General features: G+C 46.0%; 1 protein-coding gene and 1 long non-coding RNA gene across 3 annotated transcripts in view; both read right to left on the bottom strand.

The window, feature by feature from the left end:
* BTG4 (BTG anti-proliferation factor 4) overlaps positions 1–27,347 on the bottom strand; it is a 161,581-nt gene that overhangs the window by 44,105 nt on the left and 90,129 nt on the right. For both annotated transcript variants that reach the window (XM_058446659.1, XM_058446660.1), the window contains exon 6: positions 3,828–3,933. In XM_058446659.1, the coding sequence (XP_058302642.1) occupies positions 3,831–3,933 (103 nt within the window). In that variant the 3' untranslated portion in view covers positions 3,828–3,830. The remainder of the gene's footprint in view (positions 1–3,827; positions 3,934–27,347) is intronic.
* Positions 13,476–17,398, bottom strand: LOC116476917 (uncharacterized). Its single transcript, XR_004250308.1, has 4 exons — positions 15,579–17,398; positions 15,156–15,277; positions 14,071–14,214; positions 13,476–13,974 (listed from the first exon to the last, which is right to left on the bottom strand). It is a non-coding gene; the product is annotated as an uncharacterized LOC116476917 (long non-coding RNA).

Consider the following 27,347-nt stretch of genomic DNA (forward strand, 5'->3'; position numbering starts at 1 on the left):
AAATTGGTGAATCCAAATAAAGTTTGTAATTTAGTTCATGGTATTGCATAAATGCCAATTTCTTAGTTTTGATAAATGTACCATAGTTGCACAAGTCGATAATACTAAAGAAAGCTGGGGCCAAGCGCGGTGGCTCACGCCTGTAGTCCCAGCACTTTGGGAGGCCGAGGCAGGCGGATCATGAGGTCAGGAGATCGAGACCATCCTGTGAATGGTGAAAACCCATCTCTACTAAAAATACAAAAAATTAGCCGGGGGTGGTGGCAGGCGCCTGTAGTCCCAGCTACTCAGGAGGCTGAGGCAGGAGAATGGCGTGAACCCAGGAGACAGAGCTTGCAGTGAGCCAAGACTGAGACACTGCACTCCAGCCAGGGAGACAGAGCGAGACTCAGTCTCAAAAAAAAAAGAAAGCTGGGAGAAGGGAGCATAGGAATCCTCTGTGCTTTATTTTTGCAACCCTTCTGCAAAGCTAAACATATTTCAATATAAAAAGATTTTTAAAAACCAGATTGTACATAGGGTGGGCAATGTCATTCATGCAAAAAAAATATGTCAACTAGCAATGAATATAACATGACTCTTTGGATGTAAGATTTCAGATTCGTGCATCATAAACTTAAATTAAATGTCAACAAATATCATGGCCTCACTATCTTTGTTTTCACATTTACTAAATTAGACTATAATCTCTGTGAGGGGTTTTCTGCTCATGACTGTATTCCCATCACCTAACTCAGAGTAGGCTCTCAGAAAGTATGTGTTGAGTGAATCAACGAATGAGTGAATGAATGAATGGTATTATTCTGGGCTTGTACAAAGATAATTGGATGAATTCAACCCCTGCCTTCTTGGAACACACAATCTAAGAATGTATAATTACAAATTTTTATTCATATATTATTTATATGTGATATGCTTTGACTCTGCGTCTCCACCCAACTCTCACCTTGAATTGTAATAATCCCCACATGTCATGGGAGGGACCTGATGGGAAGTAATGGAATCACAGAGGCAGGTTTTTCCCGTGCTGTCCTCGTGATAGTGAATAAGTCTCATGAGATCCGATGGTTTTGTAAAGGGGAGTTCCCCTGCACCTGCCCTCTTGCCTGCTGCCATGTAAGATGTGATTTTGCTCCTCATTCACCTTCTGCCATGATTGTGAAGCCTCCCCAGCCATGTGGAACTGTGAGTCAATTAAACATCTTTCCTTTATAAATTACCCAGTCTCGGCCGGGCGCGGTGGCTCACGCTTGTAATCCCAGCACTTTGGGAGGCCGAGGCGGGCGGATCACGAGGTCAGGAGATCGAGACCACGGTGAAACCCCGTCTCTACTAAAAATACAAAAAAATTAGCCGGGCGTGGTGGCGGGCGCCTGTAGTCCCAGCTACTCGGAGAGGCTGAGGCAGGAGAATGGCGTGAACCTGGGAGGCAGAGCTTGCAGTGAGCCGAGATTGCGCCACTGTACTCCAGCCTGGGCGACAGAGTGAGACTCTGTCTCAAAAATAAATAAATAAATAAATAAATAAATTACCCAGTCTCGGGTATGTCTTTATTAGCAGTGTGATTAGAGACTAATACAATATGTCAATATATTTAAATTGTATTACATGCTATTTTGTATCAATCTAAGATTTATATATAAAATCGAAGATACATCTACATAATACACACATACGTACAGTCAGAGAGAACAAAATACCAATATTCAACCAACCTGAGGAAAAGTGAATTCTATGTCAGGAGGGATTGTTGCCTATTTTTGCTCGCTGCTGTATCCTTGGCACCTAGAATAGGTTTGGCACTAGCAGACGCTCAACAAATATTTGTTCGATGGATGAATGGAACAAGCCTCCTGTACCAGCCAAGGGGATGTGCCTTCCAGATCCTCTCAGGGTTAGTGTGTAGGAAGAGTGGGGGTGATACAGAGAAAGCTTTAGCCTTCCCAGCCTCAAGGCAAGCTGGCATGTGCTGTATTGTGCTAACTGTTCCCCTGAGATGCCTTAAAGATTCTCCCAACCGGCCTTCAATGGCCTTTCAGAATCCACATTCTGCACAAAGGTCTGTGTTTTCAGCCAAGAGCAAAATAATAATAATAATAATAATACATCAGAAATGTCTCCACACACTCATTTCCACAGTGAAATTTGTGTTGACTTGGTGAAGAATTTCAATAGAACTGAACACCGCTTTGCAGAGTGGAACATTAAATGGGAGCCCCAAAGCAAAAATTTCAGAATGAGTCCCTTTAGCCTTCTGAATTACCAAATCAATCTCTCTTCAGAGAAGGACTTCTCTTATAGGGGCCCCAAGAGTCACAGGGCTGCTCCAGTGGTATTTATGCCCATCATCCTGTGAGCTCTTAACTCGAGCATGACTCTGGACAGAGCATGGATAATTTCTCTACTTGAGAAACCCTCAAAGTAGAGCCTCAGGTTACAAAGATGAAACACAATTGTGTACACAGAAATCTGCCTGTGAAGCCAAAGGTAATTAACCTGTGCTTTTTATGCTTCAGAATCCCAACCTCAAACACTTCTGTTGTTTTCCTCCGGGCACTGTGTTAGGTAGGACTGAAATTAAAATGAAGTCCTCCCTTCACCATGACACTGTAATTAATGGAGAAAGGGGAAATGTTGTTCATGGGCTAAGGTCTCCTTTACCTGCATTGTGGGACAAGGGAGAAAACCCAGTGAAGTAGTTTATTTCTGGGACAGAACTGACACCTGCAGAGGACGGGATCTGGGAAGCATCCAAAAGTCCATTCAGCCAAAACTAACTTCCTTTCTCTCCCACTATGGGGCCTACAATTGTCAGAATTAATTTTCAGCAAGTCACTCCCTTGCCCCCTGCAAACTTGAATAAAGATATTCCTGAGTGGGTGACAAATTAAGCCACTGTCACTCAAACAGAGCTTGGTATTTATCAGATTAACCAACAAGTCATTTGAATAGGTCCTAAGGAAATGGCACATGGGATGTACTGGTTAGATGATGACGGTGATGATAGTATTGATGATATTGGTGATGTTGGTGGTGATGATAATGGTGGTAGCAATGTGAGGATATTAGCAGTAGAACTAATAACAAAAATATCATTTTAGAAAAATGTATTATGTACCAGTCATGATGGTAAGGACTCTGTATTGATTATTTCAGCTTGGCCTCAAATACACTTTCACATATCCATTGATATGGTTTGGCTGTGTCCCCACCCAAATCTCATCCTGAATTCCCATGTGTTGTGGGAGGGGACCCAGTGGGAGGTAATTGAATCATGGGAGCAGGTCTTTCCCATGCTGTTCTCATGATAGTGAATAAGTCTCATGAAATCTGATGGTTTTATAAAGGGGAGTTTCCCTGTACAAGTTCTCTTTTCTTGCCTGCCACCATGTAAGACGTGCTTTTCACCTTCTGCCATGATTGTGAGGCCTCCCCAGCCACATGGAACTGTGAGTCCATTAAACCTCTTTCTTTTGTAAATTGCCCAGCCTCAGGTACATCTTTATAAGCAGCATGAAAATGGACTAACACATCCATTTTATAGGTGAAGAAAACTAAAATTCAAAAGAGAGTAAGCAACTTACCCAATGTCATCCAGTTAGAGGAGAAAGGGCTGCAGCCCATCAAAGAATTAAGATGATGACTTACCTGAAGCAACCTAAGCATCAGTGGTTAGGAAGCAGTTTCTATGTCCCTAGAGAGGTGAGAGCACACCATGAAACAGGGTGCAGGGAATCATCTGACATAACAACTTGACCCAAGTGCCCTCTGCTCTCCTCACTTTTTCAGGTATTACTCAAAGGGTAACAGACCCCAGATTGACTTACCTACTATCTCTGATGAAGAAATACATAGGAAAATACAAAAACACATCTCAGTGAATATGGCAGGAGCTGCTGGGTGAAGAATGTCCTTTTTCTTGGAATTGTTTCCCTAGGAAGAAAGGACAGGTCATTCATGCTGGGAGACATGAAAACTTGGAGCTTTGACATAAAGACCAGGAACTGAATGGTATACAATTAGCAGCATGTTCCCTTTATCTCTCATGGTCTAATTGTCAATATTGAACAATTTCAAGCATCACATTTTCACTTCATGTTATCTTGTTATCTTATCCTGTGGTTTCATCTGTTGGATCTTCCCAACCGGATTGCTAACTCTTTGTGGATACCGACCATAATCCTGCTTCTTATACATCATCCCCCACATCCCAGCACTATGCTGGTCATAGTGTGGGTGCCTAATGCATATTTGTAGTCTGATTTCTGGAGTCACCTCCACTGCAGTCAGATTCACCTACTGAGGACTCTGCTGGACATTAAGATGTCAGAACCAGCCAGGCGTGATGGCTCACGCCTGTAATCCCAGCACTTTGGGAGGCCGAGGCGGGTGGATCATGAGGTCAGCAGTTCAAGGCCAGCCCGGCCAACATGGCGAAACCCCGTCCGTACTAAAAATACAAAAATTAGCTGGGCCTGGTTGTGGGCACCTATAATCCCAGCTACTCGGGAGGCTGAAGCAGGAGAATCACTTGAACCTGGGAGGCGGAGGGTGCGGTGACCCAAGATTGTGCCATTGCACTCCAGCCTGCGCGACAAGAGCAAGACTCCGTCTCAAAAAAAAAAAAAAAAAAAAAAAAAAGATGTCAGGACCATGAGAACCCAGGGAGTTTGTAGAGGTTACCTGGCCTTTCACTGAAAACAAAACTGACCCTCTTTATCGTTTTCTGGGACACCAGGCAAGCTTTGGCAAGATTTGGAATCTGTAGCAGACTCCAGATGCTTTTTCAGGGGTGGATTGATCCCAGTATGAACAATAACCCAATGTTGCCGCAGCCAGAGTTCAGGGAGTGGGGAGGGAGGGCTACCTGCAATTATGCTTATAAAATGTACATGCTCACATTCTCCATAAAGAGGAAGTATAGCGTGGCAGTTAGCACAGACTCAAAGCCTGATTTCAAATGTCGACTATGCTACTTGCTAGCTTTGTAACTTTGGACAATCTACTGAAACTCTCTGTGCCTTACTTTTTTTACTTGTAAAATAAATGATAGTATTTATCCTATAAGATTGTTGTGAGGATTAAATATGTATAAAACACTTAAAAGAGTTTCTGGCATACAGCAAGTGCTGTATAGAGATTAGATATTATTATTACTAGCATCCTTACTTAGTGATAATTATTATAGCATTCTGCAGATATAACATATCTTTACTGCCCTTTGCAATGTATGATGCTTTATTTTCTCCCAACAAATCTGTGTAACAGGTTTTATTAGTGTCCTTACTTCACAGAAGATGCAATTTAAGATTAGAAGACATAAGTAACTTGCTAACAATCAACAATCATATGCCTATTTCAATACACACTAATGTTCTTTTGTTTTTGTTTTAGAGACAGAGTCTCTAAACCGGGCTCAAGTGATCATTCTCCCATGTCAGCCTCTTGAGTAGCTGAGACTACAGGCACACACCACTGTGCCTGGCCACACACTAATGTCTTTTGATGATGATGACCTTCAGGTGACTGTCAGCTTCTGCATGCCTGGAGTGGGGGATGAGTGGATGGCTCAGCAGGGCCCTGCTGGCCCACTGGATAGGATACTGAGCACCATCTCTCTTTGCTGGCTGACCACCACATAGTTGAGTTCATGCTTGTGCCCAGTGTCTTACTTCTGCTCACTTTTCAAGAAGAGTCCCTTGGAAAATGAGACCCAATTTTTCCGACTTTAATCATCTTTGTCATCATTTTTTCCCATCACAGTATGCCTTGTACACTATAGGCACTATTCCCTGGGGGAAAAAACATCTCCTGACTGCTGCCAGGTTCAGGTATAGCCCATTTAGTTGGACCAGAAATGAGCAGGAGGCTAGGGTTTTGGTAAGTAGGCACTGGGAAGCTGGCATCCTCCCTCCTGGGGCTATTTGCCACTGAAGAGCTAGTACATTCTGCTGATGGCATCTCCTTTGTACAGGCATTCCACAAATAACTGCAGACCTGGAGCAAGGCGTTGGTGGGATTACAAGGATAAACCAGACCCAGGCAGTGCACCTCATAAAACTCACAGCCCAGGGGTGGGTAGCAAAGCCCGTGTACAACAATCTGTAATGCTGGAGCCTGCCTACCTCATTTCACATCCTACTCTTGCTCTTACTACAGACCACTAGGCAAGTTACCTCCTTTCTCTGTGCCTTAGTTGCTTATCTATAAAATTTGGATAACAATCACACTTACCTTGAGAGGATTAAGTGAATTAATGCATATAAAGCTCATAAAACAGTGTCTGGCACATGGTAAGCATTTAATAAAAGTTATTACTATTATTATCATATACTATATATTATTATATACTATTAATTATATAGTATATACTATAATACTATATAGTATATATACTATAGTTATACCATATAAGTATATAGTATATATATAATATATACCATATATGTGTCATATAACATATCTACCATATATTATATATACTATTATGAAAATGAGTAGATATTAATACAAAGTTCTGTAATAACACCATGGAAAGGGAATTATTTCTGATAAGGCAGGTTAGAGAAAGATGTAGTTATAAAAACAGCATAATGGGCCGGGCGCAGTGGTTCGCGCCTGTAATCCCAGCACTTTTGGAGGCCAAGGCAGGTGGATCACCTGAGGTCAGGAGTTCAAGACCAGCCTGACCAACATGGTGAAACCCCATCTCTACTAAAAATACAAAAAATTAGCTGGACATGGTGGCAGGCACCTGTAATCCCAGCTACTTGGGAGGCTGAGGCAGGAGAATTGCTAGAATCCCCGGGAGGTGAGGTTGCAGTGAGCTGAGATCACACCATCGCACGCCAGCCTGGGGGACAGAGCAAGACTCCATCAAAAAAAAAAAAAAAAAAAAGCATAACAGTCACTATTTGTCAAAAGCTCAAAAGCCAGCTCATAAGCATTAACTAACACAGTCCTTCCAAAACCCTACGAGCAGATACTTGCCACCTTTTGACTGCAAAAGCTCAGCCTCAGAGAGGGTAAGTAACTTGCAGAGCAGTTCCATGGTGGAGCCCATTTGCACCCAGGTGGGGCTGTCTCCAGAGTCCAAATTCCTAACCACTGTACCTTATTCCTCAGGATACGTGACTTCCAATGAGAATCAGAAGGGCAGGAAAAGTGTGGAGTGTCAGGGTTAGGATGAGAGGGCACAGAGGCCTCCATGGCCGGAGCCCAGTGCCAGGGCAAAGGGGCTCCATTAGTGCAAGTGAAAGAATGCCAAGACCCCTCCACTCTGCACAGGCTTACCTCAGCCAGGCCCGTGGAACACGTAGCCTTCCCTGTCCTAAGCCTCCAAGCCCATGTCATAGATGCGAATCCCAGAGGACAGGTGGAGATGGTTGTGCTGAGTCACTGGAGCTGAGGCCACACTTGATGGGGTAAGAGAAGCAGGAAGCCATCCCCTCTCCTTCTCATTTATTTCTCTTACGTCCTCCCATTTCCTTTTGTCTCCTGTTTGGTGAGATCCCCGTTACTACAACCTGCTTAGAGCCCCCTGGGCCTGGCTCACTGGCCCTGGGGAAGAGATGCAGGGGACCTCAAGAAAGGTTCCCAGAAGCAGGTGAGGCTGCTCGGGAATGAATGGAGGAGCAGACTCACTGCAGGGAAAACCAAGAGCTTATAGCTATATGGCTATTGGCTCAGGACCACCTGCCTCCTCCAGCAGCCATCCCTGACATCAGCGTCCTCACCTGCACCATTCAAGAGAGGGTTTCAGACAAACAGGAGACCAGGTGTACAGCTGGAGCAAAGTAGTCAAAACAGAGCACCTTTGCTTTCATTCATTTCTACCTGAAGGTGAGAGGTGCAAAGAGAGATCCTGGATGACCTGAAGACTCTTCTCTCACCAGGAAATTCAGACCAGGGAGAGATGGCAACATAAGCTAATGAAGTCATCTTCAGGACAACCCAAGTGAGCATAGTGCACCCATTCACCTACACAAAGGCATTTGTCAAGAACATACTGTGTGCCAGGCACCAGGTAGGTGGGGTGACAAATAGAATCCCTACCTTCTAATGAGGGAGGCTTTCGAATAAGCAAATATTGTAAGACAATGGGATTCGAGCTATGATCAAGGAGACACAAGGTGCTGTGGGAGGAAACAAGACGGCAGCCAATCTGCTAATGTAGGGTGGATGTGGGAAGGATGTAGTGGCCTCTGAGTTGAGTTGAAAAGAAGAAGTGGGAATTGGAGTTAGCCAAGGGAAAAAGTGGGATAGTGCCATTTCAGAAGGAGGAAGAGATGGGAATGGGTGTTTATGCAGATGTTTGTGGTTACAGAAAATCAAAGAAGCTCCAATCTGACGCATATATTTTCTCTGAGAGGGACAGAAGAGGTGGTAGAGGAGAAAAATTTAAAAATCACCCCTTTAGGAGATGATGGGAGCTGGAAAAGGAGCTGGATAGGTGCTATGGTTTAGATATAATTTGTCTCCACTGAAACGCATGTTGAAATTTCATCCCCAGTGTGGTGGTGTTGAAGGCAAGGCCTAATAGGAGCTGGTGAGTCATGGGGGGATCACCTGTGGTGGGATGGTTTGGTGCCATTCTCAAGGCAATGGGTGAGTTCTTGCTCTTCAGAAACTGGATTGGTTCTTGGGAAAATGGATTAGTTCCCATGAGAGTGGGTTCTTATAAAGCCAGGATGTCCCTGAGGTTTGGTCTGTCTTCCCATGTGCCCACTTCCTCTTTGACCTTCTCTGCCTGTCTTGATGCAGCACTAAAGCCCTCACCAGAAGCCAAGCAAATGCCAGCACCATGCTTCTTTTACAGCCTGCAGAATCATGAGCCAAAGAAAATTCTTTTCTTTATAAACTACCTAATCTCAAGATATTCCTTTATAGCAACACAAACAGACTAAGACACTAGGGATATAAGTCATGTGCACAGGACTCTCCCAAGTCAGTATCCTCTTCCTAATGAAGGGTTCAATTGGGATTTCCTATCTTTTGGATGGTTTTGGCATATGAAATGCTGTGTGCTATAGTAGGAAAAAAAAGCAATTTCCTGAAACATTTTACGTAAGTTATCTCATTTGATTAACTCTGCTTTACAAATGAATAAGCTAATGTATTGGAGTGATAAGTAACTTGCACAGTGTCACATACTTGGGGAAGTGAAAACCTAAAGAAGGTGAGAGACTCATTCTCCCTGCCTTAGGTGCATGGAAATGATGGAAGTTGAAGACAGATCTTCCTACTCCAAGTCCTAAGTTCTGCACTGTTAAGTCAGAAGACATAATTCCAGTCTCAGGTCTGTTACTAACCTGCAATAGGATCTTGAATTAGTCATTTAACTGCTCTAAGCCTCAACTTCCTCATTTGTAAAATGAGTCTATGGGTCTTTCTGAAACTCTTTTTTTTTTTAGACAGGGTTTTGGCTCTGTCGCCTCAGACTCCCAAGTAGCTGGGACTACAGGTGCACAGCATCACACCCGGCTAATTTTTTAATTTTTTGTAGAGACAGGGATCTTACAATGTTTCCCATGCTGGTCTCAAATTACTGGGCTCAAGCAATCTTCCTGATATAACTAGAGATTCAAGAATGGCCCCTAGAATCCAACCCATGAGCCCTCTAGCCTAGGAATGAGGCTTTGGCAAGAAATATCAAAGATGGGTTATCTTTCATTTCCACAACCCTATAAGGTTTGGGAATTCCAAATAAACAAATTGTCCTTAATAATTTGTTGACCTAATTTGTTGCTATCTCTCCATGCATGGAGAGATAGCACACAATGAGTGCAAAAGACCAAAAGTAAGCACTATGACCAACTCATTGTGTGCCCTTGGGCAAGGCCACCTCACCTCACTCAGACTCAGTTTATTCAGCTGTGAAATGAAGTAGAAGATCCTTAAAGTCCATCCTACTTTAAATGTCTCCCACAAACCTTAACTCATATAAGCAAATGCATCCTCAACAGGTCTACTTGATTTTCCAGTAAGCATTTCTAACTTAACGTGTCTAAAACAAAATCCACAATTTTCCCCATCAAATCAGCTCCTCTTGCAAATGGCAATCATATCTAAGTTTCTCGGACAAAAAACTTGGGGTCGTCCTTGGCCTCCCTCCTTTTTTCATCCTCTGCACCCAGCCTGTCAGAAAATCCTATTAATTTTACCTTCAAAATATGTATAATATACAACTATTTCTCAGCATCTCCGCCGACATTACCACGCTAGCCTAAGCTATCATCATTTCTCTCCTAGATTAACGTGATCCTTCTCTACTTGGTCTTATTGCCTCTAATTTTGTCATTCCACGGTAACAGCAGCCAGAGTGATCCTTTTAAGGCATAACTATGCCCCTGCTTTGTTTAAAACCCTCCAATGGCTTCCCATCCCACTTGGGCAGAGTCTCAGGTTCTCATTCTGACCCACACTCTAATGATCTGGCATCCTCCTGCTCCTCTCTCCTACTCTCCTCCTGTTCATCCTGCTCCTGTCTCCTTCTACTCTCCTCCTGTTCACTCTGCTCCAGGCACACTGACCCCCTTGCCGCTCCTTGAACAGGCCAACCGTGTTCCTGCTTAGAGGATTTTGCACTCACTGTCTCCTCTGCTGGGAAAAGATTTACCTGGCATACTCCTCCCCTCTTCGGGTCACTGAGCAGATGCTGTCTTACCAAGGCAGCCTTCCCTGGCCATCCTGTTGGAAATAGCACTCATGCACATTCCACCCCACCTCCACTTTCTAATCCCTTAACCTGCTTTCTTTTCCTTCATATCATGGACAGACTATCTTGTACAAGCAGCATGTCTCAAATTGTAATGTGCACACAAATCAACCAGGGATCTTGTTAACTGCAGATTCTGACTCTATAGGGTTGTGTTCTGCACTTGTAACAAGCTTTCAGATGATACCATTGCTGCTGGCCCATGGATCACACTTTAAGAATATAGAGTATATAGCATTTATTGATTTATGTCTGTCTCCTCCAACAAAAAAAGGAAGCTCCATGGTAGCCAAAACTTTGTCTGATTTTTGTTGGGTTTTTTTTTACTTCTATATTCCTTAGCCTTTATATCAGTGTTTGGCACAGAATAGACATAAAATAAATTCATTGAGGGAATCATGAAGGTATGAGGCAGATACATGAGAACCCCAGAAGGTCATCCAGTAAAGTCCTAGGAGCTAGAGCAAAATCCAGTGGGATGGTGTCCTGAAGCAGACAGAAATGTGACAAGTCAGAGAAGGCAATGGTGTCAAATCAGGTCAGCTGAATCCAGTGATTAGGTTTAAGAAATTAATTGGACCAGAAATGAGAGACAAGGCCCAAGAGTCCGGGGCTACAATAGACCAGAAAGCGAGAACAGGGCAGAAAAGAAGTGAGCAGGTTCAAAAGAATTGTTTCAGTCAAGACTGCAATGCTCAAAGCCCACTTTGTGATGTGGAGATGATATGGCCTGTCAGTAGGCTGATGTGGTTCAAAGGCGCAGTTGGGTAGGACAAATTCTATTTCATTTCAATCCATCTTGGAACTACTTGATTTTAGGATACAAGAAACTAGTTTCTTAAAGTTTACCATCTACCGTATTTGATTTAATTTGTCCTAAATTTCTTTCTTTCTAGCTTAAAAGATGTCCCATAACTTATGTATTTCAGGGTAATACAATAATTTCATGGTGTGTTGCATACCACTTTGATGCTGACATGGTTTTTCTGATGATGATGATGATGATGATGATACCATTTTCACTTTCAAAAGGGTTTGAGGCAGTTTATAGAATAATAACAACAACAATGAATAACATTCGTGTGGTGCTTACTATGTGCCAAAAACTGTTCTAAGGACTTTACAGATATTTGCTCATCTAATCTTTCCAACAATCTTACGAGGTTGGTACCTTCATTATCCCCACTTTATAGGAAAGAAAACAGAATCCCAAAGAGGTTAAGTGACTTGCCCAAGATCACTCAGCTAGCAAATAGCAACACCTACAATAAAATAAAAAAATAAAATCTGTAAGAACCAAGTCATAAAGGAAGAATGGTGAGTGGGAAGAAACTAATTCATTATCATAAAACTTGGGGAGAGAATGTTATAACTCAACACAAAACTTCATTGTAAGCTTCCTGGAAGCCCACGGGAGAAGGAAAATGGGTTGGGCTTTATCCAAAGGTTACCTCAGGCAAATTTTAAGAGAGTCTTCTGACACTAGACCAGAAGCAGTAAAGACGGGTAGTCAGTGTGAGCAATGGCACTCTAGAAGGCAGAGTCGGAGAGAAGTGCAGAGTCAGGCCACTGGGGTAAGTAGATTGAGGTGCCAAAAAGGCCAGCAACAGAGGTGGAGTGAAATAGAGACTAGAAGGAGGTGGAAAAGGTTCCAAACACAGAGGAGGCAAGAGTCAGCGTAAACCATCAATGCAGGGGAGGGTCAGCACTCGAGTGAGTCATGGAAATGCAGGATTCCAATCACAAAGTCCTTTTATACCTTGCTACTTAAAGTGTAGTCTTTGAACCAGCTCAGGAACTTACTAGAAATACAGAATTTCAGGCTCCATCCAGTTCCACTGAATCAGAATCCACGTTTCACAAGCTCCTCGGGTGATCGCAATGCACACGCCGGTTTGAGAAGCACTGCTTTGGCATGGGCCTTGGTAAGTGCCCACACAGCAGTAGACTCTGAACACACACCCAGTGCTGTGATAGGTGCCCTCACATTCATTATCTCCTGGGATCCTCATAACAATCATACAATAAAGATATCCTTTTTGTACTCATTTTACAGATGAGGAAATTGAGGCTCACAGTCATACCTAGTGAGAAACAGAGCTGAGACTTGCCCAAACCAATTACCTTCCATTCCATTCAATTCGTTTCTATTAGCATTTCAGTGAGAATTTATCCTGGCCAAGGCAATAGCGGACAAGCTGCTGCTAACATCATTCTGAAGGGTAGAAGCAGGGGGCCTATATCAGAGTGTGTTACAGCAAACAATGGAGGAAGGTTCAGCAGTAGGTTCTGATCGAAGAGAAGGAGACAGATGACAGCAGGTAGGATGGATGTCTTCCAAGAAGGTACAACCAGAGCCTTCCGGGAACATGGCAAAGTTGGCCCTGAATCCATCCAGAAAACAAGTCCTTCATATTACAACTGGAGACATGTAGAGGTAGCTCCAGCCAGGCCACGCTGCCCTATCTAAGACCCTCCCCTTCCCGCCCCCACCTCAGCTAGCTGCAGTGGTGTGTTACCCTTCTGACTGTTCCGTTCGTTCGGCGAAATGTCAGTGTAGGAGCAAACTGAGAGTGAATCTGTCTTTCATTTGCCAGTTAGTCATGTACCACTTAACTGCTCACACGTGTGATTTGAGCACATGTGTTACATGTTACTTAATTTTTCCTTTATTGGTGATTGGTTTAATGAAGTTGCACATGGGCCAGGATGGTCTTGTATCTAATTGGCTTCCCCACAGCACAAGGTGGACGCAGAGTGCATGTTTAATAGATTTTTATTGATGGATCGCCTCTTCTAGAGAACAAAACCAGAGCCCTCAGTCCCTCAATGCCCCACCAGGGAGAGCGGTCCAGGTGGAGGAGATGAGTCCTGAGAGCTGAGTGGGTCCATCTACGTGGGTTGGCCTGATGGTCCCTTCCTCACCCAGTTGAACCCTCCTATCAAGGCTCAGGGAATCCCTGACACGCCTCTCCCCTCCTCTTTCATCTTCATGGGAAACAGAAACCACCAAATGTGGGTGTGTGGTGTGAAGACACTAGATGGTGTTCTCGTCCGGGCAGCTGTTTTGCTGTGTTGTTTTCCTGCCCCTTCCTGAGAAGATAAGATCTGGACAGGCTTGTGATTCTCTCCCACAGACCCTCAAAGGCAACAAGCAAGCCAAGTTCATTTGTCAGGCACCTTCTCAGAAGCACACCCCACATCAGTATGTTTAATGAGATCCGGGTCACTTGAAAGCAACAGTGAAAGCAGCTTCCCTAAAACACAGGGCAAGATCAGTGCCTCCTCTGAGCTTCCCTTTCTTCTCCAAGATCCCCAGGCAAAACTGATTTGCATGGGCAGCCAACTGGTACCTCCTAGAAGGAAACTTGAAGCCTGAGGTCGCTGGAGATACCAACACCTTCCCCAGCTGTAGGGGGGTCGGGGGAGATGAGCACTTAACAGAAAACAAAATTTGCAGGTCTTTGGGGAGGCTGGGGAGAGGGAAGAAGACTGCTCTGGAAAACACAGAAGGAGAATAAAAGACAGACACAGTCAAAAAGAATAAATGACTATGAGCACAAACTCTGCTACCTGGCTTCAAAATGGGATTGCAGTTGCAAGATGGCCCCAAGATATGAACTAACTCCTCTGGGACCCAGATTGAAGCCCAGGTGGCAACTGCACCTGCCTCACCCAGTGCAGAACACAGAATTAGTCCTGCTCTGCAAAGCCCTGTGACTGGCTTACTGTTACCACTGACCACCCCGCTTCCCCTGCAACCCAAAAGGACGGAAACCTAATTTTGATCACTCTTCCTTCCTCCAAAGCTGCTTCTCCTTCATTCCTCTTCAGACCCCCTTATATTGTAAACTGGCAGCTGATAATACCATTCACTTTCAAACCAATGTTTACTGAGAAGTCAGAGGAAGTGAATATAAAAGATAGGGCTTGCAAAGACAGAGGGCAAAAGAATTGGAGATTTCTTCTTCTATTTGAAAGCATCATGCCCTCCTGACCTAGGTCCCAGAGACCAGGCTAGAGAGAGAAAGAGAGACACTGAGGTTCCTGGTGTATCTCCTGATGTGCAAAATGGCAGGAGGAGGAGGCTGGTATTGCTTATGGCCCCAAGTGACCTAAGGATGGCCTTTCCCAATGGTGAGCCCAACAGCCTCCCAGAGAATCAGGCCTCCAGAGCAGAGCTGGGAGGGGAAGACATGGCAGCCTTGGAGGCTGGGCCTACGGGATGGGGGAAAATTAGAGGAGCCAGAGACCCACAGTTTAGAAATACAGTGGAGGCCAGGTGCAGTGGCTCATGCCTGTAATCTCAACACTTTGCAAGGCTGAGACAGGAGGATCCTTTGAGCTCATGAGTCTGCCATCAGACTGGACAACATAGCAAGACTCTGTCTCTACTAAAAATCAAGAAAAAAAAAGAGCTGGGTGCAGTGGCACACACCTATAGTCCCAGGTACTCAAGAGGCTGAGGCAGGAGTATCACTCGAGCCTAGGAGGTCGAGGCTGCAGGGAGCCAAGATCACACCACTGTACTCCAGCCTGGGCAACAGAGTGAGACCTTGTCTGAAAAAAGAAAAGAAAAGAAATACAGTGGAACATGGCAGCTCCTTTGTTGTTAAGTTCCAGGATATTTTTCATTCTGGGCAGCCTAGGGTGTCTTTAGCTGTTAAGGGGAAAGATCTTGGAGGATGTGGGGAAGGGAAAGCTGGGGTACTGAGGGTTGAGCCTGGTAGGGAGATGGAGTTGCCTGGACTGAATCTTCAGGGCCTTCATCAGTTCCTTTCCTGTCCCCTGGATAACAAACTGGGCCTCTCTTCCTCTCTCTCCCTCTCTCGTTTTCTCACTCTGCCTCACACATACACACCTTTTCTTGATTAGATCGTTACATTCAATCCTAGGTAGGTGTGCCTCTAATTTCGGGTCCCCAAGCATACACACCCCAGACCTCAGGGGACTTTGGCTTCCTGAGGTCAGGTCGGAGCACAAACAGATCTGAAATGCCATTAGTCACACCATGGAATGGAGTGAGTTGGGTGCTTCAGGTAGATCCACAGTACACCTTGGCTGTCACTCGGTGTTATTTCTTAACAGCCTGAAACCCCCAGGACGTCCTGACAGTGTCTTCCCTGGGTGGGCCAATGTGAGCAGAGAGCACGGGCTTTGAGGCTGGAGCCCCTGCATTTGTATTCTGGCTCCACCGCCTACACTGTCACCATGAGAAATCAGTTTGACTTCTCTAAATCTCCTTTTCCCCTAGGTAGGAAAGGGACAGTAATAGTCCTTAGTAGGACTGAATGAGATACTGCGTAGGCCCAGCACGGTGCCTGAGCAGATCAAAAACTCAATAACTCATAGTCATTCTTATTTTTAACAGCACTTCCATTATGATTGTTATCCTCCAGGTCAGAAGCCACGCTGGGCCTGCAGTGAATTTTCTTAGAGTAGATTTTTGAGGGAGCCGGTCCCCAGCTCTTTCCAGAATCCCCAGAAGCTATTAAGGACGTCTGTGTACACCCAGTTTGCCATGTTTAGTTAAACCTTGAGGGACTCACGCCCCAGTGCAGCCCACGGTTTTTGCAGAGCTGATGACTAATATTTTGTAGAGAGTCTGATGACTCCAATACACCTGCCTTATGTCCCTGGGTCTGAAACAGCTTTCTCAATAGACTGAGAGATTCACTACAAGGACTCTCCTTTGTCAACATTTTACCAGCCCTGATGAAGGATTAAAAATTATGTTAACCAGCAGTTCTGACTTGGCTTCTGTCAGTCACAGCTTCACATGGCTGCACTTGCTTCTCTCTTCCTCTTCCTCTTCCTGTCCCCTCTTTGCTGATCTGGACTCAGCCTGGTATTCTTGTCACAAGGTCATCGCCTAGGTGAGCTCAGCTCAGCGTGAAACAAAACAGCTCATCTGAAGGCACCACACAGTCCGTACTGGGAGGAGGGGACCCTCCTCAATCCCCTGCCTTCTCACAAGTGGGCTCTTTTGGTTCCATCTTGCAAAAGCTGGGCAGTAAGAATTTTAATCTGAGCTCTCGGAGCCCTTGGACACAAGGAGAGCATGAGCTGCCCCTAATTCCTTGGGTGCTGGGTGATCTGCAATCACTCCCTCATAGCACTGTCTGAGGGTTGACCACTCAGCTTGCAAAGATATCTAGGCACAATTTGTTTTCAAAAGGCTTGCATGTTTGTTATTTTTTGAACTTTGGCTTTAGATCAGTTTGGGTGTTCTCCAGAGAAGAGCCACTCTGCTTCGGCATTGAAGTGTTCTCTCACTCACGCTCTCCTCCCTACTCCCAAGTGTCTTGAATCACTGCTGCATTGCAGGTTCATGCATCTGGATTGTTTTCATGTTTTGGGGCCATGGCGTGTATTTGATAAACACACGGTCAGTTTACACTGCCTGGGAACTTAGGGGATTTCCTCTCTGTGGGAAACAGCTGTGAGGAGCTTGACCAAACTTGGCTTTGTGGAGAGTAAGACATCGCCTCTGATCATCCACATGGGGCAGCTGCACTGGCTGTGTTCCTGTTGTTATGCCTGAGGATTCTCCTAGAAATCTAAGCTAAGAAGGGAAGCTCATTATGCTCTCCTCCCTGGTTTCCAGTTTAGTTGTTCATAAGTGATTTTGCATATTATAAAACCCCATGTCTGTTCACCTTCACGCCATCTGCCAGCAGCACCTTAAGCCATCTGACTGCTGTGGGACCTCTGAGGCCACAGAATTATGGCATCATAAAGCTGGAAGGGACTTTAAGAGAGCCATTCGCCCAACACATTAGATGAGCACGTACTATGTGCAAAGTGCTGTGCTAGATGCCATGGGTGAAGGAAGGTGAGCAAGACCCAGCCTCTGTCCTCAAAGAACTGACAGACTTTAGGCTTGGCCATCATCACCACAAAGCCTTCTGTGACCTTCTTCTTCAGGTAGGCTCAAGATGTCCTCCTTAGTTCATGCCCCCTGCTGAGCACTATCACAGCCCCTCCCATGCTGCAGTGAAGTGATCCTTGTGTCTGTCTTCCGCATAGAATGTGAGCTTCTGGAGGGTGGGATCAACCATGCTGGGTGACATTGAGATTCTGCAGCTCCTATCATAAGGTTTTCATAAAGGGGAAATAAGATTAAGAGTAGAAACACTCTATTTACTAGCTACTTAGGCTAACCACCAAAACCAGAGGAGGTTGGTAGCTACCTGAAGCAGAAAGAACTAGAGAAGCCAAAGGGATATTTGAGAGTCCATGAGAAGCTGGGAAAACTGGAAGCATCTAAACCACCATTCTCTTGGCCCTTCTGCAAACCCTCTCTGCCATGTCTGCAGGAGTTTGTTTTAGTTCACTAGGGCTGCCAAAACAAAGTACTGACTGGGTGGCTTAAATAACAGAAATTTACTTCCTCATCATTGTGGAGACTGCAAGTCCAAGGTCAAGGTGTCAGCGGGGTTGTTTCTTCTGGGAGCTCCTCTCCTTGGCTTCCAGATGGCCACCTTCTCTCTTTGTCTTCACATGGTCTTCCCTCTATACCTATCTGTGTCCTAATCTCTTCTCATAAGGACACCAGTCATATTGGATTAGGGCCTACTCATATGACCTCATTTTACCTAAATAACCTCCTTAAAGACCTTATCTCCAAATAGAGTCACATCCTGAGGTACTGGGGATTAGGAAGTCAACCTACAAACTTGGAGGAGAAGGAGCAGGCTGCACAATTCAGCCCCTGACAGAAGTTAACACTGATGCTCAGAGAAGTGCCAGTGAGTCCCTGATAAAAGCCACAGCCAATCAGTTCAGGAACCAAGAATTAGGCCTGTAACTGCCTTCTTTCTTGGCTGACTGACAACCCTAGAGATACAAAGCTTCATCCAGCACTGGTAACCGAACTTAACTATATTTTGCCACCACCACTTCCTGTACGTGCCGCTCGCCCCTTGGCCTCCCCACAGCACTGGTACTACCTGAGGTGTCTGTATTTGAGCCAAAGGCAAGAGAAGGTGTCAATGCAGAAAAGAGAAAGAAACATGTCTCCCTTGGGACTAGGATGGGAAATGACACGGATGGAGGCAATTTCCAAGGAGAACCACTGGCTCGCTTCCCAAGCTCGTAAGCAGAACATAGAAAAAAGGTCCAAATGCCCTGGCTAGATGGAAGAGAGCCAAGCCACCAGCAAGCACCAGCAGCGGGTCTCTGACCGCCAGCCAGGGCCATGGTGCTGCCAGACAGGAACTGACATGGAACAGAGAGAGAGGCCTGGCAGCGGGATGGCTTCATCCTCCACACAGCTTTTGCTGTTGGCTTCTGCAGGGTCATGAGTCTTCAGCAGCCTCAGTTCCCAGAGTCGCTCTTCACTATTGGGTGTCATATTGGGAAAAGAGTACGGGATGTGAGCTTCTAGATGAACCAACACATTATAATCAGACTTGGCTTAGTTTGGCCACACAATGCCAAGACAGCAGGGAGGTGTTGCTAACTCAGCACCAGGCACCCAAGGACAGGCAGGTCCAGAAGTGGCTTGGGGTAAAGGAATCTATAATGGACACCTGTAGTGTCCTAGAGATGCTTAGGGTCCAGCCATTAAGCTGCAGTCCAGTTCTCTAGGCAAAGGAAAGTTCATAGTCTATCTTCTCAGCTGCCCCTGAACCCAAGTCTCAAGGTGCAAAGTCCTGGAGGACTTGCAGAAACCAGCTGCTGGCTTGCCCAGGAGATATTAAAGTTTCCTTTAAAATCATCCCAGCAGTCCAGATGACCTGCTCTTCAATCTCATCCTGAAATTGCATCCACAGCAGGGGAGACCAATCTGAGCAGCCAGCTCTGGAAGTGAAACTGAGGAGATCATAGCCAACAATCCTCCTTGGACCAGGTGGCATTCTGGGCTTTGCCTGGAGAAAGCCACATTTTTTACACAAAGACCAAAAGACTAAGGATCAGTAGGAAGAAGGCAGTGGGCATGGTAGGGTGTGGACTCTGCCTTAGCAGAGACTGTGGGGGAGATAAAACAGGGGGAGATGAGACCATGATCATCTCACAAGAGTTAGGCCTCAAAAGTCACAGGAGCTGTATGTAGAGCTACTTTGCCCACCTGTGGTTCTCCCCTCTAATGGGTAAGAACAAGAAACAGCATTCAACAATTTGAGACAGGAGTTTGTCTAGTAGAAGGCCAGAGGGATTGCAGTAGCAACATGGTGACCCCATTCATTTATTCATTCAACACATTTTTATTGAGCACCTAATTTGTGCCAAGCATTATGCTGAGTGGTTGACAGGATAAAAAATAAACTAACAGGCCTTACCCTCATGAAGCTTACATTCTAGCAGAGAAAAGAGAAAAGAATCAATTATACAATTCAAAACATTAATAATTGTAATAAGTGCTACCAAGGGCTTTGAGAGTACATGATGGAACACAATCTTGGAGGTTCCAGAAGGCTCTCTTGGGAAAGGGACACCTAGGCTAGTCCCTAAAAGGTGAGAGGAAATTACCTAGAAAAAAGGATGGGATGGGGATGGGACAGAACATGCCAGGAAAAAGGAGTAACTTATGCAAAGGCCTTAAGGCTGGAGAGAGCATGACAGAGTCAAGGAACCAAGGTCCCAAGTGGCTGGAGTCCAGAGATTGGTGTGCGATGGATCTCAAGAGCCTAGCTCTCAGAGAGGGCACCTCATGCAGGGCCTCAGAGACTATCTAAAGGGTTTTTATCTCTAAGAGCAGCCAGAGCCATAGAAGGGCTTGGGGGAGGATGAGATGGCATAATTAGCTATGCTGACCTGAGCATTCAGCCCTCCCCTTTACCTAATGTTGCCTCCATACAAAGGAGCAGACCTGGCCTTGTGTCTGAGTTCATCATGATCTGAAAAACTCCAAACTGGACAATTCATGATAGCTACTTTGCTTCTAGCAAGCAGAGCTAGTCAACCGATTTGCAAAGACAAAATTGAGGTTTGCACGTGTTTCCCGAAGGGCAGGATGTCCCTATGGGCTCCAGTCTGGCTACCAATTAACTGATGTCTGCACCTTAGAGGCGTAGACCCGCCCAGCTTGCAGGAAAGAGAAAATGGGGCTAACTTCCCCAGCAACACTATAAGGCTTACAAAAAGTAGAAGGCGGCTGGGCGTGGTGGCTCACACCTGTAATCCCAGCACTTTGGGAGGCTGAGGCAGGTGGATCACAAGGTCAGGAGTTCAAGATCAGTCTGGCCAAGAGGGTGAAACCCCATCTCTACTAAAAATACAAAAATTAGTCAGGCATGGTGGCAGGTGCCTGTAATCCCAGCTACTCAGGAGGCTGAGGCAAGACAATTGCTTGAACCAGGGCAGCAGAGGTTGCAGTGAGCTGAGATCACGCCACTGCATTCCAGCCTGGGCAACAGAGTGAGACTCCATCAGAAAAAAAAAAAAAGGCAGAAGGCATGGCAGGTCACAGCAATTTTTCATGATACCATTGAGACCAAGCTCACGGGAATTAAAAGGGCCCAGAAGCTGCTGGAGAGCAAGTCAGCCTCTCCCCATCTCTGAAACTCAGGAAAACAGTCCCTTCTCTATGCACCAAGAGAGAATCTCTAATCTATCATTCCAATAGGATTCTCCTAAACTGCTTCAAACCAGTCTTTTTATCCCAAAACAAAAGGATGCAGGGGAGGGTCTTCTGGTCTCAGCGACCTTCATAAGGGAGCCCCAGCAAATCCTTCCTCCAGCTCTGAGCCAAACATGCACCAAGCTCAATCTCAACCTAAATATTCAAGGCACAAAAACTGATCTTAGAGGTCCCAAGTAAGGGCAGAGTGGTTCTGAAAAAGACCACACTGACACACTTCTGCTGGACTTCCTCTCATGCTCATGAGAAATGGCTGCTCTGCGTGGCCTCTGAGACCACCCAGGTGCCCTCCTGCTGGACACTCAAGATGGACATTCATAGTGCTCACCCCACCCTGCCACCCCAAGAGTCCTGGAAATGCATGTGCACACCGGCCTCCATCGCCCTAACATTCACATGGCCACCAAGCGCAGGCTGGAATAGAAGGATGTGTCCTTTGACCTTTTTGTCCTCTCTTCCCAGACTGAGTGTGGGCATCAAGTGCACAGGAAGACAGTTAACCTGAATCACCACGTGGCAACGCTCCTATTTAGAACCTTTGTGCCTCAGGTGCAGAGGATCAGCCAGGGACGGGACAGGGTGACTCCCGAGGCCAGAAACAGGACAAGGTCCCTCCCCTGCTTAATGAGAATGGACACGAGACACCCATAGGACACACTCAGGAACTCCAAGTTCTGTCTTGGCCTCCCCCATCCCCAGCTGACAGCCAATTCCCAAAAGCAGCTGTGGGCGGAGAGGGAGGGCAGTTTTGGATTCTATAGACTATAAAGCAGGTGCTGTGGCAGCTTCGGTCTTAGGCTGCACGCCTCTCTCTTTTCCCCCACCTTAGTGAGACTCCCTGTGCATTTCCATTTCTTTTCCAGCTGGGGACCCTGTAGCCAGTGACTCCTGACCTGGCTGCTCCTCAGCAGACACCTCAGGTTCCTCCTGCAGAAGAGACCCCTGTTGGCCACTCCTAAGCCCTCCTCAGGCCCCTAGATAGCCCCTCCACCCCGAGTCAGCAAGAAGGGCCACCGCAGTGACAGAGCTCCCCCTACTGAGAGCTCGCTGTGGTGGCGGGCCCGGGAGACCGAATGAGGCACTCTCTCCCCTAGAAATTAGATTCTGGGAACACCTTCCAACTCTCCCCAACTCCACTGCTCCCAAATAAGGGCAGCATTATCTGGAAGATCCTAAGAATCAAATCCTTTTACATCAGTGCAATATCTCCGTTGTCAAAACTTGAAATAACACCCAGGACAGGCCCTTAGCCCAGCCTGGGCCAGACTAATGGCATGGGTTCCAAGGTCCCCACTGCACTGATCTCAAAGCATCATGTTCACCAAACCATTCAGTTAAGCATTCCTACTAACTACCTCCCAGAATGCTGGCCTACCCCTCCCCAAAGGAATTCTGAGACACCTTGCCTACCCTTACACCACAGGCAGCAGAGCCCAAGCTGACAACTTCCAAAGGACCTGTCGATATCAATGACAATAAATAATAATGTAACACGCTTGGTTCTCAAAGTATATGACATACATTTAATCCACAAAAACAATGCCACCACCCCCAAAAAATAGATGTCACCATCAGATGAGGAAATTAAGGCATAAAAAGATGAGAGACATGCCAGGATGAAAACTTAGCTCCTTACACATAAAGACCACTTTCTGGAGGAGCTGTGAGCTGAGGACTGTTAAGACGAAAGGACACTGGAACCAGGAAATCTCCGAGGCCTGAGCTCCTTTCAGGGCCCTGCCAGAAGAGGAGGCTGAGAAAGCCAGACCTCTCCCTCCCCAGGTGCTAAGTCACCACAGAGACCCTCCCCAGGTCACCACAGCCTTAGAACCACCACCACCAGTGGCGCCAGAAGCCTCATGGAGGAGCAAAATAGGTGAAGGGAAATAAGCACAGGCTCAGAGGCTTGACCAGCCTCTCCCATCCTGCCCATCACAAGAAACATGTTCTTCAGAGAGCTCTTATAGAGAAACACTAAAGGCCCTCACAGGTTCATCTTTAGGGCATCTCCCATCCACAGCCCAAGTCGATACAATCCAGTGCCCCAGGATACTGAGAGTGACATGGATAGATGATGCTCAATTTGGGAAGCAGCAAGGGCAAGGAAAGCAAGGAAACTAGCCTGGGCTCTAGAGCTGGATGACTTACAAAATGTTGGTGTCACTATCTAAAAACGAAGGAGTCAAGAGGAACACCGTGGGGTGAGAAAGGAGATAGTGAGTTAACGGGAAAATGCCGGGCGTCCTGCCCCACAACTTGGCATGGAATTCACCTCAATATAATTTTTGCTGTAAGATGACAGTGCTAATTTGTTCACATTTATTAGAGTTGGTTAATCCACCCAAATAATTCATTTATTTGAGGCCAATAAACTGAATGCTAACTGGCCTCAAAGTCATTCATCATCATTAAGTGGTAAGGTCATGTGGTTATTAATAAACCAAGCCTGTAGATAAAAGATTTACTGGTCACTTAAGCATTTGTTTATTAATTCAATAAAATTAAGCTGGATGTGGTGGCTAATGCCTGTAATCCCAGCACTTTGGGAGGCCGAGGTGGGTAGATCACCTGAGGTCAAGAGTTCGAGACCCGCCTGACCAATATGGTGAAACCCCATCTCTACTGAAAATACAAAAATTAGCCAGGCGTGGTGGCGGGCACCTGTAATCCCAGCTTACTCGAGAGGCTGATGCAGGAGAATCACTGCAACCTGGGAGGCAGAGGTTGCAGTGAGCCAGGCTATATTAGGGTACTTTAATAAGAACAAGCCCAGTCCCCAAGAAGCTCAAACCTTACTAGAGAAGAGATGAGAAGTACCCAAATAAATGTGAACGATATCAAGGGCCATGACACGGGACAAACTGCCATGGCAGTTTAGAAAGCAGATGAGCAGGACCTTCCGTGCAATCATAGAGGGCTACATGAAGGAAGGTGCCATTTGGACTGGACCTGGGAAAATGAGTAGGCGTGGAACAGATATTTATCGTGGGGCATGCATTCCAGGCAGAACATGTGCAAAGGAGGAGGTAGGAAAAAATGAAGAGTATTTTTTAGAAGCAATAAGGACACCTGGAAGACAGTAGCAGCATTTCTGGGTAGGGGGTTCACAGGTGATGTTGAGGCCCTGCTGCATGCCAGGCACTGTGTACCATAGGCAGGCTCTAGGCTGATCACGAAGATAAATGCATACACAAAACACACAGGAACCCTGGCCTCATGGAGCTCATCGTCCCTCCAAGGATACGGTCGAAAAAGAAGGCTGGAGAGCCCCCAGTGCTGTCCATTTAAGTAGCCTGGGGACTTGGGGGTTAGCAATGGAGAGTTAGTGACAGTTTTTAATGCTGCAAGGTTATGATCAGCGCCTTTTAGAAGATTAATCTGGCCCGATAGTAGAAGAAAAACTTAAGAAGAAAGAGGGAAAATATTGAAAGTTCAGTTAAGAAACTACTGTAGTAACCCAGATGAGAGATAATTACCAAAATCAGAGCAGTAGGTAGGAAGAAAAATAGGGTATGAATGCAAGAGATACTAACCAAGCAGACTACACTCAGTTTGGGAACTAGCAAGGGCAAGAAAAGCATCAAAATGGACCTGCGGCTGGGCACAGTGGCTGATGCCTATAACCCCAGCTCTTTGGGAGGCCAAGTTGGGAAGATCGCTTGAGCTCAGCAGTTTGAGACTGGCCTGGGTGACATAGCGACATCCCATCTCTACAAAAAATTTAAAAATAGCTGGGCATGGTGGCACACACCTGCAGTCCCAGCTACTCGGGAGGCTGAGGTGGGAGGATCAAGTGAGCCCTGGAAGTTGAGGCTGCAGTGAGCCAAGATTGCACCACTGCACTGCAGCCTGGATGATAGAGCCAGACCTTGTCTCAAAAAAAGGAAAAAAAAGGAGAAACTGACCTGGGCTCTAGTGCCTAGGTGATTTACAGAATGTTGGCGTCATTATCCAAAAACCAGGGTGTCAAGAGGAGCACAGCGGGACGAGGAGGGGGGTGATGAGGTCATGTGGGGTATGCTCAGTGTCTTCCCATAACGAGGCAGCGGGTGGTCCAGCCAGACAGAGGTGAGAATTGCCAAGAAACCACGAAAGCAGTGACAGAAGGAAGGGAAGGGAAATGAAAAAAAAAAAAAAAAAAAAAAAACAGAAAGGAGGACTGGATTGAGAGTGGTTGTACCTACACATTGTATAGATCCTCCTGGCAGAAGACTCTAGCACCCATGGTTCTCTCTCCGTGTCTCCAAAGCTCTTTGGAAAGACACTTACTTTTGCAAAAGAAAAGGAGAATACACAATAGAGAGAATGTACTGTAGAAATATGCATGGCAAATATGGCAAGGATAGGGAAAGGGGTTTGCATTCTAGTGGTGGTGGGTGAACAGGGTGTTTCAATCTGCAGTGTTCCCTTATAGCTCTAGTACACCTTGGGCTCACCTCTCACAGTGACTCTCCCTCCATGCTCTAGAGACCCTGACTCCTCAGTTTTCCCATTGCTACCAGAGCCCGGACCGGCCTGAATTCCAGACGATGACCACCACTGGATGAGACAAACCAGATCAGAAGTCACCCTCTTCACCAGCACCCAAGGCTTCTTCACCTACACTCCCCCTACCACACCCCTGTGCCACACTGCATCAGAGGCAGGCAGGCCTGGGCAGGTTTAGCACAGCCAGCTCCCAGGCTGGTGTGGGAAAGTTAACATCGCCCCGGAGTTTACTCAAAGTGTATGTGCCTTAACAGAGCATGTTTTCTGGAGCTTCCCTGAGAGCTCGCCAGCGCCATCAGAACATTTCTCAGTCTTTGCAAACACAATTGATTTACAATCCCACCACTGAAGTCACAAAGACAGAATGAAAATCAACTCCCCACAAAGGATATTATTTCCTTGAAGAGACTTAGAATGATCTCAGTGACAGAGTTTCTTCATAAGTGGGTAAGAAAAAGTCCCTACCTGCCTCCGTTTTCTATTGGAACATCTCTTTTCTCTCATAATGCTGTTAAATATACCTCAGCAAAGTGGAGCTACTAAATTGAAATCATTAAGAAAGGATCAGTTCTCTACTCATCTCAGCTCTAGAGACTAGAGGAAAGGTGAGATCCATTCACAATAAGATGCTCTTCTTTCTGGAAAAAGGCAGCCACATCACAGACCTCTCTGAGCTGTGAAATTGAGCAGGACCCTTTGGTAGAGGCCTAGAGAGAGGGGCCCATGGCGGTCAAGAATATCATGGCCGCTCACCCAGCACTGCCCAACACCCAGACATGGGACCTCTGCTCACAGCTCTCAAAGGACTGCTCTGATCTCACCCAGGCAATATGTGGCCAACTCCATATAAAACAACAGAAGAATAAAAAGAGATTTTTTTCCAAAAATATTCTTCTGCCGCTAATCCACCCTTTATAACTGTCAGGCTTCATGGGGCTGGCAGAGAGCCCATCAGATAACAATGCAGCTGTGGCCTGAGAAACGTGAGAAGAGGAGCAGATTAATAAAGATGAAAAACACGTTTGGTAACTGTGTCTGAGGGGACGTCTCAGGGGAGTCTTTAGAGGGATATTCTGGCAGCTTGGGGACCCCAAAACCAATGCCACCCAGAAGCTGCAGCTACCCCAAGGGGAGGGGTCAGTCAAATGTGGTCCCTGAAAGCAGGCAGCTGACTTCCCTGACTTTGTGCACAGGCATTTGCTACCTGAGCCTTCGTAGGTTGACTTCATAGAATATGACAATAGAGTGACAGAGGCATCACATCACAAGGCACATGATTTTGGTTCCCCCCACCCTGAACATTAGACTGAGGACACATAAAGCTCTGCGAGGAGGCAGCCCAAGGCGGTGGCATTCTCCCCTCCTGCTCACTGACAAGCCCCCAGCAAGCAGCTGTGACAAAGCAAGGATGAAGTTATAGGGAGAAGGATTTGACTATTGGCCATATTTTCCTCGCCAAGAGCTAGGATAAATGGTCCAAAAAGTGCGTAGGTAAGTATGGAGACGTCAGGACAGAAAATTTCTGAGTTAGGCCTGTCCTGAAATATCTGGGATTTG

This window comes from Hylobates moloch, unplaced genomic scaffold (genome assembly GCF_009828535.3).
Source record: "Hylobates moloch isolate HMO894 unplaced genomic scaffold, HMol_V3 SCAFFOLD_11, whole genome shotgun sequence".
Classification (NCBI taxonomy): Eukaryota; Metazoa; Chordata; class Mammalia; order Primates; family Hylobatidae; genus Hylobates; species Hylobates moloch.